General features: G+C 41.9%; 1 protein-coding gene across 1 annotated transcript; it reads right to left on the minus strand.

Annotated features, from left to right (window-relative positions):
- Window positions 1-4530: 4530 nt before the first annotated feature.
- On the minus strand, window positions 4531-17842 carry CHRNB4 (cholinergic receptor nicotinic beta 4 subunit). The gene is made up of 6 exons (XM_059858052.1): window positions 17586-17842; window positions 12855-13000; window positions 11017-11061; window positions 10783-10892; window positions 7357-8329; window positions 4531-5322 (listed from the first exon to the last, which is right to left on the minus strand). Exons 1-6 carry the CDS (start codon window positions 17815-17817, stop codon window positions 5182-5184), a joined length of 1647 nt encoding a protein of 548 aa, XP_059714035.1. The 5' UTR covers window positions 17818-17842; the 3' UTR covers window positions 4531-5181.
- Between the last annotated feature and the right edge of the window lie 1733 nt (window positions 17843-19575).

Here is a 19575-nt window from a genome sequence, read left to right on the forward strand (position 1 = left end):
AGGTGCCCATCAGCTTCCTTGTTAACTTACAGGTCACCTTTTGCACTGCCCTTCCCAGCTGAAGTGGCCCAGTGATGCAGGGCTCATGCAGTGGCTGTTGCACCATCTGTGGCAAAGGAAGAAGGGGGGAGACAACAATATGGGATTCTACCCCCATTTTTAGAACTGCTGGGAAGGAAGCCCTGTGGGACAGGAGCTGCAGCTATAGGTGCTTCACTGCCTGCCCTTAGGGAAGGACAAGCAATGACCCTGTTTGGTGCTGTGGTAAGAGGCAGCAGTGGGAGAAAGAGCACCAGACTGGATTCAGTTCTTGGCACTGAGCTTGTTTATCCTGTTAGCCTGTCTCTCAGAGCATCATTTACTTTGTCCCCAGACACATGCTCTTATGATAATTTCTGTAATTCTGTTAGTGCAGAGGAAATATGCTTTACTGTCCATTTGATTTCATTTTTTTTTTTTTTTCCAGAGAACTCAGCTGCTTGGTCTTTTAGCTTAACCCTTTGTGGATACTTTTGGTTGTGCTTTTCCAGGGCATTGAGGCTAAATGTTTTCCCTTTCTGTCTCTTTGCTATAAGCAGCATTGTAACTGAGAATTTTGTTTGCTCTTTTTAATCCCAACTAGAAATGAGTTAAAGCTTCAAAGATCAGACCATAATTGGTGTTCTCCAAGTCAATGTTTAACCTGGGTAATTTGGAAACACTGATCTGCAGAGGAAGCAAAGAGCCATAGCATCAAGAGATATAGATATTTTAGCTTAATTTGCCTAGTTACTAAAATTTTCAGTGCTGTTTTTATGGCACGGATATTTTGTTTCTAACATCCCATGCTGTATCTCCTGGTGAAATCAGCTCAGAACTGTGGTAGAATTTCTTTTAGGGCTGGGGAGGGTGATGTGATGAGAACATGTCACCATGACTGCATTGCAGAACTGTACAGAGGAAGAATTTGTATGGGTAGGGGGAAGCTGATCTACCCAGGAAGATCTGCAGTAACAAGCTATGCAGCCTTGGTTCTTTAACAAACACGCTGCTGTTAGAGGGGTTTTGCTTTGTTAAGATTTGTTAAGATCAAATCTTAATCCAGGTGAGGAAAAAAAGAACATTTTCCCACCTTTGGTCTGGGGTATTGATGGTCCCAGTTGTTTCCAGTTTGCTTGCTGCTGTTCCCAGTTTGCTGTGGCTGCAGGGGTGCAGAAAGAGTCCCCAGTAAACTCACCTGAGTGCAGGTGGTGAGTGGTGGGGTTGGAATTTCTACATGTTCCCATGGAAGGCAAGATTGGTTCAGGATTAAAGAGTTTTGTAATGGCAGGGAATGGAGAGAAACCAAACAGAGATTTTTCCTCACTACTAGGTAAGCAATGGTTGCACAATACCATTGAAAAACAATTTTAGTGCAAAATACTCTTTGAATGTCCACTTGGTTGTTGTTTTAATGGAAAGCATTATGGTAAAACCCCTAAAAAGTAGAAATGTTGAAGTTTATTTTGTTCAATGAACTGGGACATTATAATATTCATATTTGCCTGCAAGAAGACTTTTTTGATATTTCCTTTTCTCCAGTCCTTTAGTTTTAAAGTCTTGCCAAAAAATAAAAGCAGAAAACCCTGTAATTCTTTGACAAGTTAAACTGGGAGCAGTTCTATCTTTTATGTAGGTGGTGCTGCCGAGAGTTAGGCAAAAATAGGATTTGTCAATTGGAAAATACAGTTTTAGGAGGTCACATTTTTCAGAATTTTAGGAGTTTGGGTGAAATTGCTCATTCTGAAGTTTGCTATGGATTCAATTAGATCTGGAAATGCGAAACATACAGAGGTGGCTCCCAAGAACATAACTAGGAAAGAGTATATTGTTTCACTCATGATTAAAAGGGAGTAAGGTGGCCACAGTGTATGAAAAGCACCAGAGTCCATTTCCTGGACGAGGAGCTCTGGCTCTGCAGGGATCTCCCTGGGGCCGGTGATGTGCCTCTTGAGAGCTTTTCCTGGGTTTGTCAGGTCTGAGGACTTCATCTGCCTGGACTCTGTGATAGCTGCTAACTGAGCTGCCAAATCCTTTCTAAAACTTTTGTCCATGCTGAGGATAATTTAGCTGAAGGCTGCAGTTACAGAGCCAAGCATTATCAGTCTTTACTGCTCATAGAGATAAGGCTAGTTCTGAGATGGGAGCACCTGGGGCTTCATTTCAGATGCATTCAGGCAGTGAGGGGGAGGAGAGGAGGGAGCTGGCTAGGAGAGTAATGGGGGTAAGAGTGGGACTGAGCCCAAAGTGTTGTTGCTGCTGGGTGAAAACAACAGAAAGGGGTCTGTGCTCTGCACAGGCCTGTGTCAGTCAGGGGGGCTGCGGCTGCTTTGCTGCATCCATGGCTGCTTGGCTGGGTGAGTCCCTCTCCCTCCTGCCCTGAGGCAGTGTGCAGCAGCTCTTGCAGCATTTAGGTCTGCACTGCCTCTTTCAGATTCCCTGCTCAGCGTTAGTTTGATATTTAAAGGGCCTTTACCTTTACACTGCCTGCACAGTGCTGGCAGCTTCTCTGGCTTTCCAGGTGCCTTCTCTGTAAGCAGAAAAAGCTGTTCAGCAGCTGGGGCATGTGTGCACCTGTGGTTGGGATGTAACCGAACCTACAGCAGCATGTCCTTGCTTGGGGAAGGCAGCCCTCTGCTCCTGGGGCTGTCCGTGCCCCATCTCACCTCACAGTTGTTACAGCTGCCTGCAGAGGAGCAGCTCTACTCTCCAGGTCTGAAAAGGAGAAGGAAACATTTGAGGTGGGGAAAGCCCCTTTGACCCATTTAAACTTTACACCACCCACTGGTCACCGTGGGAGTGTCCAGAATAGTTAATGTTTGGGGAGATGGCCAGGGGCTGCCCCCCCTGTGCCAGGAGGATATGGTGATCCCAGGGTGTACCTGCATCACTAGGGCAGGCAGTCCTACAATTATCCCTCACCTTCCTGCCCTGTCTGTGTGAGTGACACAGGGCTTCGAGGAAGGGGGATGGAAGGGAGGGAGACAGTGTGAGCCCTTCCTCCTTCTAACGTGGGGCTGAAGACAGCCTCACCTGCCCCACTTTTCCCCATCTGTCCTGGACTGCCAAGCAAACTGTCTGTATTCTATTTGCCACCTGTATGGCAGCTGTTTTCTGTTCAGTGGGCAGTTTTCCTTATCTCTTCCACACCCACTCCTCCCTCTGAGCAGTCACCTGCTGATAAGAGGCCATTGGATGTCCCTGCATGGCTGATAAGAACTGCAGCATCCCACTGGGAGATGTGAGCCCAGAGGGAGGAGCCAAGCATGCCTACCCGGATAGAATCCTGAGATTCTGGAATAACTGCACAGCTTTCTCCACTGGATTTCCCAGAGGAGCAGCAGCTGCCTCTTCCCCTGGATCTCCAGAGGCAGACTGCACCTTTCTACAGGATCCCTGCTCCAGCAGAACCACCCCTGGCACTGCAGGAGGGCTGAGCCACAATTCCAATGGGACTGCTGCCAGCACCCTGACCCACAGGGTGTCAGGCTGTGTTCTGACTCTGTCAGTGTTGGTTTAGTTTACGTTTATTTTATCTTTTTATTTTCTTCCTGAGTAAAGAACTGTTATTCCTGCTCCCCTATATTTTGCCTGTGAGCCCCTCAATTTAAATTTTATAGCAATTTGGAGGGAGGGTTTTTGCATTTTCCATTTCAGGGGAGGCTCCTGCCTTCCTTAGCAGACACCTGTCTTTCCAAACCAAGACACCTTCTCAGACTGCTGGGCACCCAGCCCTGCTGAAGTGGGAGACCCTCCCAGGCCTCAGGGATGGGGGGTGCCACTGGTGCAGGGGGGTTCAGCCACGGGCTGTGAGGGAGTGAATGCAGCCCTGCAGCTGCTCAGAGAAATTGCAAAGGTGTGGATGCAGAGCTGAATCTTTGTACTTATCTGAGGCTGCCTGGCAATGGCAATCTAGATGGAAATGTAGCTTGGTCTTGATGAAGGCAAGTAGGGCTGGAACTGTCTTCATCTGTGGCTTGTTGAAGAGCACAGGTTTAGGTGTCAACTAATACCCCTGGGACAGGTGAGCCTCAAATCCCCTTACAAGTGATAGTGGATTTCAAGTTTGTTCACCAGGCATTGGTTGTACTTACCAGTGCTGACACAATTGTTGTGTGTCCTCACAGCACCCCAAGGAAAAGCTGAGATTGGTTTAACTGGAAAAGTGCCAGGAGCCCACTTCTCTTTTTTCAGGTTACCTGGAACAAGCTGTGGTGGGATTGTCCTGTGATGGGGGTCTAGGGCCTAGATCTGTCCTTTGGCAAAGACTTTAGGACTCTACGTGCTTCCCTAGCTGATTTGTTGAGGGTTATACTTAAACCCACATTAAAATTGCTCCAGAAAAACACACAGGTCTGTGTGTGCTCACATGTCCTCTCATTCTTGCTGCCTTTCAGCATTGTCTTCTCCCATTGCTTTCCTGTGCTCGTAGCCTTAGACTCATTAAAGTGTGTTTGTGCCCCAGATACATGAGCTGTTAAACTTGCAGGGAATTTGAGGACTAAATCTATATAAAGGAAAATGTTATGTTTTATTTCTATTTCATCATCAAACAGAGTATTGTATACATGTTTGTTTATCATACATTAATTTGGCCTTTGTTGATCCATCGGGTACCAGAGATGGCAAGCTGAGAAACCTTTCAGGAGCTATCTCAGAAGTGTTTCTGTTTCTCAGTTCAGATGTAAGTATCAAACCCACTTGCCAAGCTCTTTATAAATCAGACACAAATAACTTTGATGCATTTGAAGAAAGTAAATTTCACAGCAGTACCTTCTTTGCAATAGGAAAATTGCAGTATTCTAAGGAAAGAAAATATCCTTCCTAAAGCAATGTATTTAAAATACATACTAATAATAGGATTATGATGATGATGTCAGGATGACATCTTGTAGAGCAAAAATCTTTCACTGTAATGTTCAGACTTCAAATAATTTAAAAAAGGGCAAGATATCACCAGAAGTACTGGACTCACTGAAAAAAAAATAGGTTTTTATTTGTTTTGCTTTTTTCCTATCCCAGTAAGTCAAGTTCTACGTTCCTTTTCCCTACTCTAAGGGATGTAAGTGCAACTCACTTGGCCCCTTTGTGGAGTTAACAAAGGGGAACTGAGAGCAGAATGAGACCAAATGTCTGTGTAAATATTGACATTTAAAATAATAGCTAAGGGTTTATGGCAGCAGTGTGGTTTTGAAAAAGTGGTTGCAGAAATAATCCAACAGTCCCCAGGACACAAACAAGGACAAATATCCAGAGAAACAGCCTGTCCACTACCATGGCAACATACTTCCAATCTTCAATGACCTGGAAGAAAAAGCCAATTAAAGATATTAGTAATTTGTCATATTCTTTTGGTCTTCCTCTCGCTAATGCTGAGTTTTTGTTTATCAAAATAAAAGGAATCTGATCTGAATAAACTGGCCTTAGGCTTGGTAAGGGATTTTTCTGCTACAACACATCTGAGCAGTGGAGAAAAATACAGTAAATATTTCTTAGCTTTCTTGGATACATCAGATACTGAGTGTGGCTGCCTGGTGTGGTGCCAGCCCTGAAGGAGCCACACTATAATCCAATTAAGGAATTTTTTTTCTTCAATTTGGGTTTGTAAATGCTATTAATCTGAGTGGGCAAAAATAGATGGTGTTTACTGCTGTTAAACAAGTTAGCTTCAGAGTTCTTATCAACAGTCATCTTATCATGTGGTTTAATGCATATTAATACTGTTGCTTTTATTAAAATGCCTTTTTGCTCTGCATGTGTTGTCTGTGAAAGTCATGGCCTTAGATTCTGTCTCAGACTGAAGTGACCAACTGGGCTATTATTGTAAAGGGGGAATATATCAATCTTCATTTGCATCTCAGGAATAATTTTTCCTCTCTCATTGATTCTGGTTACACAGTGGGTGTCTTCACATCAGTGACTTTATCATCCTTGTTGGTTGAATCATGTCTGATATTAGACCATAACATATTTTTCCTTCGGTGGACAATTTTAATTCCCACTGCTGCTAATGGGAATTGAATGCTTCTGCAGTCAGACCATATAAATGTATATGAACAGTTGTTATCAGACCATTGTGACAAGGCAAGGAAGCAGAGAATAGAGTTATGAGTCTAGAAAAATTGTATGTAATATCAGAGGACCCTATGTGAAAAGCAGTAAGTGGATTTTCAGTATATAAAATGCTCTTGAAAATTGTTCTAACTACCAAGTGAAAGCTTTGTAGATCCTTTAGTGTGCAATACATCCTTGCAAGAATTTCAGAGCCATTAGAAAACCTTTTCCTGCACTGTAAAGTCGCCTTCTGTTCAGTCAGTTTCAATGTTTACAAGCTCATGTCTAATGTTAATAGCTGAATTTCTTTATTTATATTGACAGTAATTTCAGTTAATAGAAACCATGACCTACTCAGCAGCATGCTCCTCTAGGGACTGCTGCAAGATCAGAAACCAGACTTTATTTAATCTGTTTGGCTGAGGGAGGGGAAGCACAACAGGAATAGAGAACCTGGAGTCTCACTGTGGTCTGGGTTAGAGAGGGGACAATGGTAAGTATGAGGAGGATTTTTCCCAACTCTGGGCACTTGTCTAAATAAAACCTGTGACCCATCTGATTTTTCCAAGTATTATTCACAGTGTTTCTCTCAACTCTATTGTGTTAGCTAAAGGCCTGTGAGTTGGGCAGGGGAATAGAGCAGCAGCACAGCTTAAATAAAGTATTTCTCCAACCAGTAAGGAGTCTGCTATATATATAAATAATGAACGAAGTGTCAGCTCTGTTGAGGTTTTTAATCCTACCCATGGTGTTTGCCCTATACAGGCAGGTGTCTTACTCTAGAGAGGGTGCTTGCAAAGGGCTTCTACCAATTTTGCTGAATGCTCCTGCTGTGCATTCACTAGGTAAATGAATGCATGAGCTGCAGGAACATTGTTTCTGGTTAACTTGGCCTGGCCATGGATCAAATCACAGTCTTACTGATTTACAATGGTGAAAAATGGTCTATTTCTAACCTGGAACTGAATATTGTTTTCTTCCCTTGCCAGTCACCACTTGAATGTGACAACAAAGCTTTTTTAAGAGTGCTTCATGACTTACTGGGCAATCAGCAAACTCTTTGTGTAGAAATAGCCATGTTATCTATCAGGAGAGTATTTGCAGTTATCAAATTTGCTTTTCATTAATGGCATAAATTATTTTCTCTTATGAGCTATATCTAGAATCTCTCTAAAATCTTGACAATAGCTAGAGAGTTCAAATATGCTTTCTGAGGAATAGCATGTTACAGAGGAGGACAGAGGATGAAGTTTGGAAGGGCAGGGATTTCTCATTTTTACTTACACTCTGGTCGTTGTCATCGCTTTTCATGTGCTCTGCTATAAAGCTGACTCCATCAATTGCTTCTTGCACTTCAGGAGAAAATTTCGCACCTGTTCTTAACCTAAAATCTCGATGACTGCTGACATTGTCAGGTGTCTCAGAGACTTTCATATCATATCTTTTGGCAGAAGCTGTATTCAAAAAATAGGTAGAGTTCTTGTAGAAGTCAGATGGCTCCATACAAGGATTCTCTGCTTTTGTCTTTTTGCAGTGGCACGGCTTTTGCCGTGGAGAATTATTTTCTGGGCGCTTCATGAACAGATAGGCTGGGAGCCTTTCAAGGAAAACCAGCTTTACCCAAGGGGGCATGGTGTGAGTACTTGGAGATCTGTGGTGCACGTTGAGCACACAGACACTGGTAACTATTGAGAAGGTCACCAGCACCATTGTAAACATGAGATACTTGCCAATCAGTGGAACATCTAGAGATGTTGGAGGGACAATTTTGGAGATCAGCAGCAAGAACACAGTCAAGGCAAGCAACACAGATATGCATAAAGTCATTTTTTCACCACAGTCTGAAGGCAAGTAGAATACTAAGATGGCTAAGGATGTAATTAGCACACAAGGAATGATAAGATTGATGGTATAAAAAAGTGGTTTCCTTTTAATAATGAAGTCATATGTCACATCAACATAATTGGGGTCCAGAGGGTTTACAGTCCTTCTTCCTGGGAGTGCTACAATGTCCCATTCTCCGCTCGGTGTGAAGTCGTCCATGCTCGCCGTGGAAGTCTTAAGCACCATATCGATTTCTGTGTGGTCGTACGTCCAGGAGCGGAACTTGAGGGTGCAGTTTTGTTGGTCAAATGGGAAATGCTTCACCTCAATCTTGCAGGCACTCTTGTAAATGGCCGGTGGCAGCCAGCGAATGCTTCCATTGTTCATTACGATGGCATTTGTGTACAGCGAGACCTCGTACGTGCCGTCTGCGCTGAGAGGAGAAAAGAGAAAGGGGAAGAAGTGGTAAAATATTAGGAGGAAAAGCATAGTTCAAAACAGAAAAACTCTGACATTCTTCAGAGAAGAATTCTTTTCAGAGAATCAAAGTTTAGTAATACTATTATCCTGAAATCTATGCTGTAGGGAGCTATAACTTGATAGGGAGATGAATGTATGCATTCCTCCCAATCAGAGAGTTGATTTTTGGTCCAATACTTACAGAAAAAAAGTTATAAAATTATTATTCAATGCCAAATAGACACCTCTGTTTCATCCAAAGAAATCAATGTGTTTTGTAAATGTTTGCTCAAATAATTAAAGCTTCCTACATCTCTGAAGGCTAAGCAAAAATGAGATCATCCCATGTGAAAGCAGAGGTACCTTGGATTTGGAGTGTAGCCACTGCCAAGAACACAGAGCAACACTCCTAAATGACTTGGACAAGGAAATAAGGATGAGCTGCATTAGTTAGAAATGCAGGGAGAGTGTAGGCAGAGGAAATGTAATTATATGGCTTATAATTTATTGCATCACTCCGTTAATGTTTACTTATTACAAAACCAGAACAGACAAGCCACAGCCTTCTTAGTGCCCACAAATAATCTTGGCTTTGTATCTCTTCCAACTGCTGAATTTCCACCAGGGGAGTCTTCTATGTGCTGATGGGCTCTTTAACTTAGGGAGAAGATCATTCTCAGTCAGTAGTATCTTCTCCTGCCCAACAGTGTGGGCCAACAAGGTAGGGCTGTTAAAGCCATTCAGTATCCCGAGGTAGTGTTTGTTGACAAGGCATCATGCAAAATAGCTATTTCAGTGCTAAGGGTGATTTTTTTTTTCCTAAGCAGGGAAATGCTACAAATATCTAAAGCTTGGCACATGTGTCTGAATCAGTTAGGTTTGACTCTGGAAAAGGCTCACCTGGGTGAGGCAGTGAGAGCCTGGCACCGAGCTGAGACCTTTGCAGCTAATTCAGGCAGACAGTGAAACAACCAGATGTGGAAGTGAGTGGCTACAGCCACTAATAGGGGTCATTAGTTCATTGCCAATGAGATAGCTGGTTTTTGAGAAATGAATTGTATCTTAGTTCTGACACATCTGTACTGAGTTAGCTTTGCTGTCATGCCATGCCATGTGCTGGGCAGAATCCTGGGCTGGGAGTATGTGGGTTCTGGTGCTGACTGTCCTGTCTCAGTGGTGGGAAGAGGCTGGGCTGCACTCCCAGAGCCCCCTGCAGAGGCCCCAGACTGAGCTGTGGGCATGGGGACATGCTTTGTGTTTTCCTGTGCACCTCAAACTGACTGATGCCTGTGAAACTCTGCTCCAGCAGCAGGAAGTTTCATGGAGCTGTCCTTTAGCTAAAATTTAATTGAAGCTTTGTACTAATGTAGAAATCCAATACAGTGAGGCTTGTTCCTGTGCATTTAAGAAACCTTTTGAAACTGTTTCTTTCTATTTTTATAAACTATTAAATGGTATCACTCGGCCAGGAGCAAAAAGAAGCAGAGGGCAGAGGCACAATTTGCCAGAACAAGCTTTGAGCAGGCAGAGTACATCCTAATCCACTGGCTGAATTATTTTGTGACTCATGCATTAGATTTAAGCATTCATCAAATCTGGTTTCCAGTAGTAGGATTCCAAGGACTTAACTCAGATATATATAAACTTCCAGGGTTTCCCATCTGTATAGGTTCATAAATCATTGTGTGTTCATGAATTCATTGGTTTTCAAAGTATTATAAAAGTATAAATTTTGATTATTTAAAAAAAAAAAGTTTATCATCCACTTCAAGGTTTTGCTAGAGACTTAAACCGAAGCAAAACAAAATTGTCAGCTGTTTGTTTGAAAGAAGAACTGATGTATGATATTTTTCTCAGTACTATAAAGCAACGGGGTCAAATGTTGACAGATTTATTATGAACTCATAGAATGGGTTTTTTCAATGCTTTATGAAAATGGAATATAATTTGGTTTTCTACATGAATATGAACTCCTGGAGTTCTGGTATGTGTGAACTTTGTAACAGATTTGTGTCCTGGGGCCTGTGGTAGAAGAAGGAGTGGGGGAAGAAGAAAACAAAACTGTATCTCAGCCCCTAAGATGTCTGATAGGATTCCAGATGTCTTCTTGCAACTGCACTTATACCTACAATTTATTTTTTCCATACAGTCTATTTTCATATAAATCTGTCTCAGTTGTGAGCCGTGGCATGGATCCTGTGCTGTAACTGCTCACGCTGCAGACATCTCCCAGCTCTGCTGGAATTTCTTTAACCAGAGTGCTGATGGTGAAAATTATCTTTGAGCCCAGTAGCCCAGTCAGATACACTTGCTACTATCTGAAATTCAGTTTTAAAATTTTACCAGACCTGCTTCATCATTTCTGATGTTTGTTCCTTGCTTAAAAATTTGTTCATTGTCTGTGTAAACTGCACCAGTTTTACTTACTTATTGTAAAGCACAATGTCTGGCAACCAGATGTGTTTTGCAGGTATTCTCAGCTTATTTATTCCTTCATAGTCAGAGGGCTTCCAAGCCAGCCGATAATCAATCCACTCCTAAAGAAGAATTGGACAGTAGTGATGGGAGTGCCCAGGCCAGCACTAACACAACAATCATGTGATGGAGTGAAAGCAGTTGTATTTGTGGTTTGCAAGAGCCAATTCTCTGGGGGTTTGTTACCTGGTTCAGCCAGACGTTTGTAGTCATGATCTGCTCCCGTTCATTCTGCAGGGAACAAACAGAGACAAAAAGTGGCCTCTAAAATGTTTCACTTCATTGCAGTAATAAGATTTATTCAGTGGGTTTTAAAGCATGATTTTGTCTAGTGCATTTCAAGACAGACATTTCTCTGAGGTGCGATGGCCAGTCTTGTACACACTGAGATGATAAGTAGTGACCCTGTAGATGTAGAGTTCCAGAAGCCTTTTAACAAGAACAGTTATGGCAGGAGTCAGTGCAGTCATTTGGAAACAACAACCACCACCTTGCTAAACTGGCTTCCTCCCCCTCCCCACCCCACTTCTCCACCCTTGATTTGAAACAGGAGGGACAGTTGACCGTCGGGGAGGCCTACATGAGGTTGTGTGAGGTTGCTGTAAGGTTTGCCATGTAATCTCAGCTGGCAGGCTCTGCTTCATGAACTGCTGTCTCTAGACAGCAGTCCAGAAGAGAAACCTCTCTGTAGAAGTCTGTCAGGAGGATTCTGCAGGAAAATGAGTTAATTCTCTGATCCTGAAGATGCTCGAGATTGTTGGAGCCTATAAAATGCCTAATTTTGTTCTGCTTGAAGAGTGAGGCTATAGAGGGATAGGGACTGAGTTGTGCTGGCCTTGATCTTCACCCATTCATCCACCTTGCTTGGACTGTTGATCACCAGGGCCTCTGGAACAAGACACCTCCCTTTTTACACCCAGAATCTGCAGTCTGAGGGGACACTGTGCTCGTGGTGGTAGTACAGCATGTAAGGAGGCATGTCTGTGTCCAGATGGAGTTCTCCAGGAGAGAGAGCACTTGACTAGAATCATCTGGTATACATGGCATTGAATCCTGAGAGTATGTGTATATACATCTATGACTATCTCTATATATTATATCCAGTCTGCATGGGTGTATGAAACCTCAGCTATTTGTACAATTTCCCTTACGTTCCAACAGAGTCTTTCTCATTTCCTCTTGAATTTCAGAATATACATTCTTTATGTCTCTAAAAGTTTGCAGCAGTCCAGTCACTAGCCCTTACACAAATTCTGACAGGAGGCAGTCATCTGTATCTTCTCTGTCATCCAGGGAGAGCAGCAGAGTTGAAAGCCCCAGTTCAGGAAATTATTCCCACTTATATACTGGCTCTCATTCCCACTGCAGTTAATGTTAACCTCTCTTAGTAAATGTGTGTTTATACCTTGGAATAACTGTCAAACACATACTAACTTTGTGGGTGAAAGTGTCTTTTAGACCCACGGAAGTAATTGTTATTGAATATGAGGAGTTGCTTTCCTGAGGATTATTTTAATCATGTTAAGCTATTCCAGCCAGAACTAATGTGTGTTTTTCTTTATAACATTCCAGTGTTCTTTATTAACATGCCTGATATGTCATATGATTTGGATGTGGCTTTGTAGCTTGTTTTCAGGCCATTGAAGCACTTCAGTAGAAGATGGATTAGCATTCCCCTGATGGTGGGTGGTGTGCTCATTGCTGGTGTGCACTGCCCAGGATAGGTCCTTACCTGGGGTAACTTACAGTAGCTGTACTGAAATCAGTGGAATGATTTTGAATTTTAGCTAGATGGAATTCTACTGGATGAAGATCTGGCCCCAGTCCTTCAAAGTTAGGCATAGACTGCTTTCCCCATTGTAGCTCCACTGCGAGGCCTAAAACCAGTAAATTGCCTGTATGGGCTCTGCCTATTAATAGTGTTACACAAATGAGAAAAAAGCAGAGATGTAGCAATGCCAGTATTAATTAGAGTGCTGTGCAGATAGTATTGAATGTAAAGGCATCTCCTAATTTGAACTTACCACACTGATGAGCTGTGCCAGGGAAACCTGCAGTTCTATGGATACCAACTGGGAGGAGTTGACAGCTGGTCGAATTAACTTATTGTACCTGTCAGGACTCAGTAGGTGGTTCATTAGTTTTTCTTCAGCATCTGCTGCCATGCTTCCTGTAAGGCATCACAAAACAGGGTTATGGAAGGGAGACTAAAGTGACATGATGTAGGGCTCACAGAATATCTGTGCATCAGATCATCTTTGGGAAATAATGACAGCTTTTGATTTTCTAAAGACTTGTGTGAACAGGAGGAAACGGTGCTTGCACTGATATCTGTTCTGCTGAAGTTGACTGTCTTTCACAGAGCACAGATCAAAGCAGATCCCTTTCAGGGTTTTTTGCAATAAAATGTGAAGCTCAAATTGGTAGATACTTTTGGGATTACACTCAGAAATAGAAACTGGGAGCAAACCACCCTCTTGATAGCAGGGGAAGAATTATTCTATGATCCAAAGGGAGGGGTCCAGCTGTGACTTCTCTCTTTAGTGTTGTAGGAGACACAGTTGCAGTTGCACATACAGATTTAAAGACTCTGCTTTATGTAGAGAAAACCAGGGGATAAGCTTTAGGAGTCATAAAGGATTTTTTAATGACTGGGGACTCTCTAGTAGCTAGTGATGTTTCTGTTTCAAAATTTGAAAACCTTAGGCAGTATGTTAGACTTACTTTATGTGGAAGTAAAACCTGATTTGTGGCCCAGCACAAATACTGTAAATCTTTGCCAAAGCTGGAGTCCAGTGACTACAAAATGCAGTATCTACAGGTTACTATCAAACAAGCCTGAACATTCCCAGTGGAGCAGAGCAGCTTCTGGCACAACCCCAGGGCCATTTATTCTGTTCTCATGTGTGCATTTTAAAGTCACCCCAGTGGACTTTCAAACCACTGTTGACCCCCTGACCATACTGATGAGCAAGGTCCTGGTAACATCCTGCTGACAGAACTGAGCCAGAGCCACTGTGCTCTGTGTTGGGCAGGTCTGTGCTGTGAGGCTGATGAAATTCCTGTGTTAGTGAAAACAGGTTCCAACACAATGGATAGAATACCTCTTCCATGGAAAAGGCCACCTAATTCAGCTCACCTACTTCACCTCTAGACATTGCAGAAATGAGGGCAGTGTCCTTACAGCATACATGCTTCAGTATTTCCCAGAGCAATTTCACACAGTAAAAAACACTGGCTATGCAAGTATTTCAAAGTGGTGGTACATTAATTTGTTTTGGGTTTTTTTATGTTGTAGCATACCCAAGAAATCTGGGGAAAGGCAGACACCAAAAGGTCAGGATCAAAGTTTGTGTGCATCTCCAGAAGGTGCCACTTTCTTCCTGTACTGGGCTGCAGGTTGATAGGCTGAACCAGTCTCTCTTTAAACTTGAAATTCTTCTGAATCCAGCTTGGGTTAAAAACATACCCTAAGACCTTCTTGTTTCTGATCCAGTGAGAAAGTGGAGTGAGGTGAAAGGAAAGATTATCAAACAGAGATGTCACATCTAAGAACAACTTTTACTCAAGCTCTGTGGAAAGGTTGAGGTAAAACACTGGCTTGATTTAATTCTTGTAAGACCAGCATGGGCTGTGGGCTGGTAGCCCAAATTCTTCACCTCTACTGAACTATAACATTGTTCTTCAGAATAGGCTTTTCAAACACTTTCCAAGGCATTTGGGAAAACACATTTGGATGAATGTATCTGTGTTTGTTGGGTCAGTTTGTTTTTTGATTCACACTTGCTTTGTACCTCCCTGCAAGTCATTATAAAAGCCCTATACCAGGTGATATTTTAATGTGACGTTTGTTCTCAATGCAAGGTGCTCATCAAAAGCTTATCAAGCTAGAGCTGTGCTGAGTCTTGCTAAGCTTCAGATTCTGGGGTGGTTTTCTTGTGTGTAGCAATCAAGGAAATGCTAAATTTGATACTGTGAAGAAAAGAGGGCCATGTTCTAGGAATGAATCTTCTTGTGGTTATAAGGATAGGTTAGGAGCCCTGTGGTAGTTCAAGAGAGAATCCTTGTTAAAGTTTTTTTATTGTGTTCTTTGGTGGAGTTTTATGTTGGGTTTGTTTATAGCAGATTTTTTTTACTAGACATTCCTACTGTTGCACATGTAAGTGACGTAAATGTGGCTATAATTCAAATATAAATAAATCATCAGTTGGTTTGTTTCATTCAGTGGTCGTTGAATACTGTTAGCAAAGATGTGAGTTCTTGTTTGAATTGTTAACTGTGTTTTCACTGCATTGCTGCCTTTGTCTGTGGATATTCCAGCACAGAGAGTATTTGCTAAACAGAGAGTAAGGAGTAGGAACTGTAAACTATTTGCAGAAAGCAAATTCTGGATTTGTAGTTGGTTTTTACTCTGAAACCTGCTTTTAGCAATCACAGTCGTCTGGTCTGCAAATCCAAACTTAGTGTTGGGTCTGCATATCTGATGAGAACAGCTAAGATTTCCAGGTACTGACTGTTAATAAACTTTGTGTGGATTAATGACAGACCGTTACTTTAGTTTTAAAAATATTTATTCAACAATGAATCCCTTTGAGAAATTATTACCTGTTCTTAGTGAAGGCATTCCTTCATTAGGGATAATCCTTGATAAAATTCCAGCCTGTGTAACTTAGTAATCAGAAATAAAGGGGCAGCTCTGTCACCTGTATCCCACACCACTAGATGTCAGCCCTGCACTGCCTTAAAACTTGTTAAAACCACTCTCTCTGTAAATGCTGGCGAAAAATGAGTGTTTCTTGTCTCATTTTTACAGTCTACCTTCCATTAACAATCTACATATAAACCAGATGGCGATTAATGAGAACAAAATTGCCAGGCATCCAGTTTTCTTTATGTGCACTGTGTGTCAGTAGCCAGGCCTTTGAAATGTCTGTTTCCTCTGAGGGTTGGAAGAACTGGACGGGCAGTTTCCCCTACAAACTGGTTTTGTTCCAGATAGCAGTGATCACCAGAGATGTTGCAGACGGTAGACTGATGCTTTTAGACAAATTATTTTAACAACAATGATCAAGCAGTCCTAATTTGGGAGTGGAGTGTCTTTGTGTACTGAAAGCAGTAATAAATAAAGCCCATTGGGGTAAATCCTGAGCTGGGGAAATGACTTTAGCTTCACTGAACACGCTACACATCTGCTCTGTGACAAGGAGAGCAGTCACCACACACCTTGCAGTTCACATTCCTCAGTGAGTTCGTTTTCTCTGGGGGACTATGAGCATTAAAAAAAAATTGCACCAAGATGCTTCCAATTTCACAGCAAAGGAAACTGAACCACAGACTTCATTCACCCTGCTGTGGAGACTTTCCTTTTTACACAGTCTAATTTAAATATATAAAAGGAAATAACTAAATCCTGTGTTATGCTGTTTGATGGCAGTGTAATAACAAATTCCTTGGAGTGATTTCCACAGAAAAGAATAAGGAGCAATGCTGAGAGATACAGGCAAGTTCACTGCTATTACTGTCTACATTTCAAAATGTAACATAAGACACATTTCTAGTGTTTCTCTGAACTCAGTTCTTACAATAAATGTTGAAATAATATTTGTTTAGAAGTAGCACTGTAGCATGTGTTACCATTTTATTCCTTTACTCTCTCACACATAAGTGGCATACCAAGTTCCCATCTGTAATTAGTAAAGAACAAGTAAGAAGCAGCAATGAAGCAGTCCCATCATCTTCTCTGAAATTACTTCATGATGTTGTTACTTCTCAACATACTCTCAAGCAAAAAGATTTTCATAACCTCTTAGAAGAACACATGCTGGTTTGAAACATTTTTTGTTCCAATGAAAGTAGCTGTGAATTTATTGTATTTTAAAGTTTTTTAATTTTTACACTGCAATTAATGCAAATAAAAAAATAAATACTCGGGTTTAGAAGTGTATAATTTAAAAATCTAAAGTGGGCCCTCACTCTCCTTTTGTTACAGAGCAGATGTTTTCTGAAGTTGCCTTTCAGAGATGGAAGAAACAAAACGAGTGTGGAGTGAATAGACAAAAATGGGAAGTGTGTGATCTGAGGGTCTTGATTTAGTTTCAGCCAGTTTCTCTCAGAGCACTTCAGAGGAGCCTCTCCATGGGAAGAAGCTCCCATGCTAAATGCACTATTTCATGCTGCTGCCAGGCTGTTGTGTGGGCTAAAACATATCCAAGAAATCCTGACAGACTGAGGGAAACGTTCTCGTAAAAAAGGCAAAAAAATGTGGGTTATGTAGCATATATTTACATAAGACAACTTAATTTAAACTGTTTCCATTCTAATTTAAAAAAATAGGAAGTATGAACTTTGCAAAATATAGGAACTTGAGAAAATAGTGGTAGAAGGATGAGATCTGTCCTATTTATGGATCATGTCATGGTTCATTTTTTCACCTTCAGCACTATATGCTGCATTTCCTATCACAGATGATCCTGGGAGCATCTAAAGGGATTTTATTTAGTCATTATCATTGTCCTGTCCTACAGTTATGTAATTTTATATCCAACTTGTCTGTCCATATTCGTTGTAGTGCATGTGCTGATACCAAACAAGCCCCAAACAGCACTAAAATAATCAATTTTATACATCTTCCTAAAGTCAGCAAGCGCCCGAGGTGATGGGTACGAATTGTCTGTGAGCTCATGTCCCTGCCCTGCCTCTTACCCCCCAAAGCTGTCACGGTTCTGAAACTGTAGGAGAAGGAAAAGGTCACTCACCGTTCAGACAAAAGGAGCCCACCACAAAGAGAACGAGGCTGTACATTTTCCTCATGGCAGTAAGAAGTGGATTACTGTTCTTCAGCCCAGCTGGCAATAGGCTCTGTTGGCAGAGATGCACAGGCAAGAGATGTAGAAGCAAACCTGAATCTTGGAGGCATGAAATGCCTGGAAAGAGACAGACAGTAGGACCTGACAGAAGCGTTCTGCAAAGTGCAATTTTCGTGAGCATAGTGGTCCCTCCCCCTTTGCAGCTGTTTAAAGAGCTTTGTGAAGAGGAAAAGCAAACAAGAAGAGTGAACATAATGTGATAATGTTGAAAAAGAGGAAATGAAAGAGCAAGCTAAGGGACATGATGTGCAAAGCACAACTGCTTAATTCTTGCTGCTAGATAACATTTAAAGGCTTTCTGATTAATGAGTGCAGCGGGTGAGAATAGCTGCGTGGGAAGAACTGGTTAAACTTTGTGCCATAAAACCTCTTAGTGTCAATAAATTATAGCCCCAGCAGAGGGTTATTTTCTGAGTCAAGAGAGAAAGTTTAGCACCTATTGCCAACCCTTTTTGCCTCCAAGGCCCACACGTGTGATCTCTTTAAACTAGAGCTTCAACAACTTTTCGGGAGCACCGAGAGAGGAGCAGAAAATTTGTTGTCATTGACATGTGATAGGATTTTTAAAAGAAAGCTAAAGCAATCTGTGGTGAAGTAGCAGCAGGGATAAAGAAACTCCAGAGGAGCTTTAGAGAAGTTCTGTGGAATTCATCTTTTAGACCTAAAGGGTTTAGCAGACTGTAGAGTGTCATGTGCTTTGGGACTTGCTATGGGAAGATTTGTGTAGAAGGAGGGGGCAAGAAGATCTTATGTGCCCTTTGTAAGCACGGTAGGACAGGCTGAAACCCCATGGGATAGAAAAAAAACCAAACCAACTTTGATCCCCTGTAACTTCTAAACTTTTCTATATGTACATGTAATCAATTTTGTTTAGAGGTGCATTTATTGTATTTATGCTATGCAAATATCTCAGATGATAAAAGTTCTGTGGACTATATAGTGGAATTGATGGTTGGTGACTTCTGTGTACTCAAAAAAATTTCTCAGCACACTGTTGCCTTATTGTTAAACATACCAACATCAATGTGCTGGGTTTGCTGCAGATCCTAATGAAGTTAAGCCTCGTATCAGGGGTAACCTGATACCAGGTGCAAGTTCCAGCCTTTATTTTCAGTCTTTTTTTCTGCTTTCATCTCTCCCTTTTCTCTCTTATTCACTATCCATTAGCTAGACTTGGTTTAAATTGGGACTGTTTAGCTTGGAGAAGAGAAGGCTCTGGGAGACCTTAATGTGGCCTTCGAGTACTTACAGGGGCTTGTAAGAAAGATGAGGACAGATGTTTCAATAGCACAAGGGACGATGTTTTTAAACTAAAAGAAGTGGATTCAGTCTAGATATAAGGAACTAATTTTTTACAATGAGGATGGTGAAACACTAGAACTGGTTGCCCACAGAACTGGTAGATGGTAGAGGCCCCATCCAAGGAAACTGAGTCAGACTGGAGGAGGCTCTGAGCAATTTGGTCTAGTTGAAGATGTCCCTGCTCATTGCAGGGTGGAGTTGGACTAGATGACCTTTAAAGATCCCTTCCAACTGAAATTATTCAATGTTTCTAAATAGTGTGGGACCCAAGAGGGATTGTGAATGGTTTCAGTAAGACAAACAGAACAGTCATGGTGAGGAAATCTACTTGACTAAAAAAAACAGTGCAGTCCCAGTGAGTACCTGTAAATAGACTAACTGCATAAAAATATAACACTATTTCTCTGTTTTTCTCATGTTTAATCAGCAGCATGTAAAAAGAGACTCTAGATAATTCTTCTGTTGCAACAGTCAAAAAAGCCAGGAGGTGTGTCCCAAGGAAAGTCTTTATCCTGAGCCTTCCACTTTGTGCTTCTCACGACAGTGTGCTTGTCATGTACCTTGTCAGAGGCTTGTA

The sequence above is a fragment of the Haemorhous mexicanus genome, chromosome 13 (assembly GCF_027477595.1).
Source record: "Haemorhous mexicanus isolate bHaeMex1 chromosome 13, bHaeMex1.pri, whole genome shotgun sequence".
NCBI lineage: Eukaryota > Metazoa > Chordata > Aves > Passeriformes > Fringillidae > Haemorhous > Haemorhous mexicanus.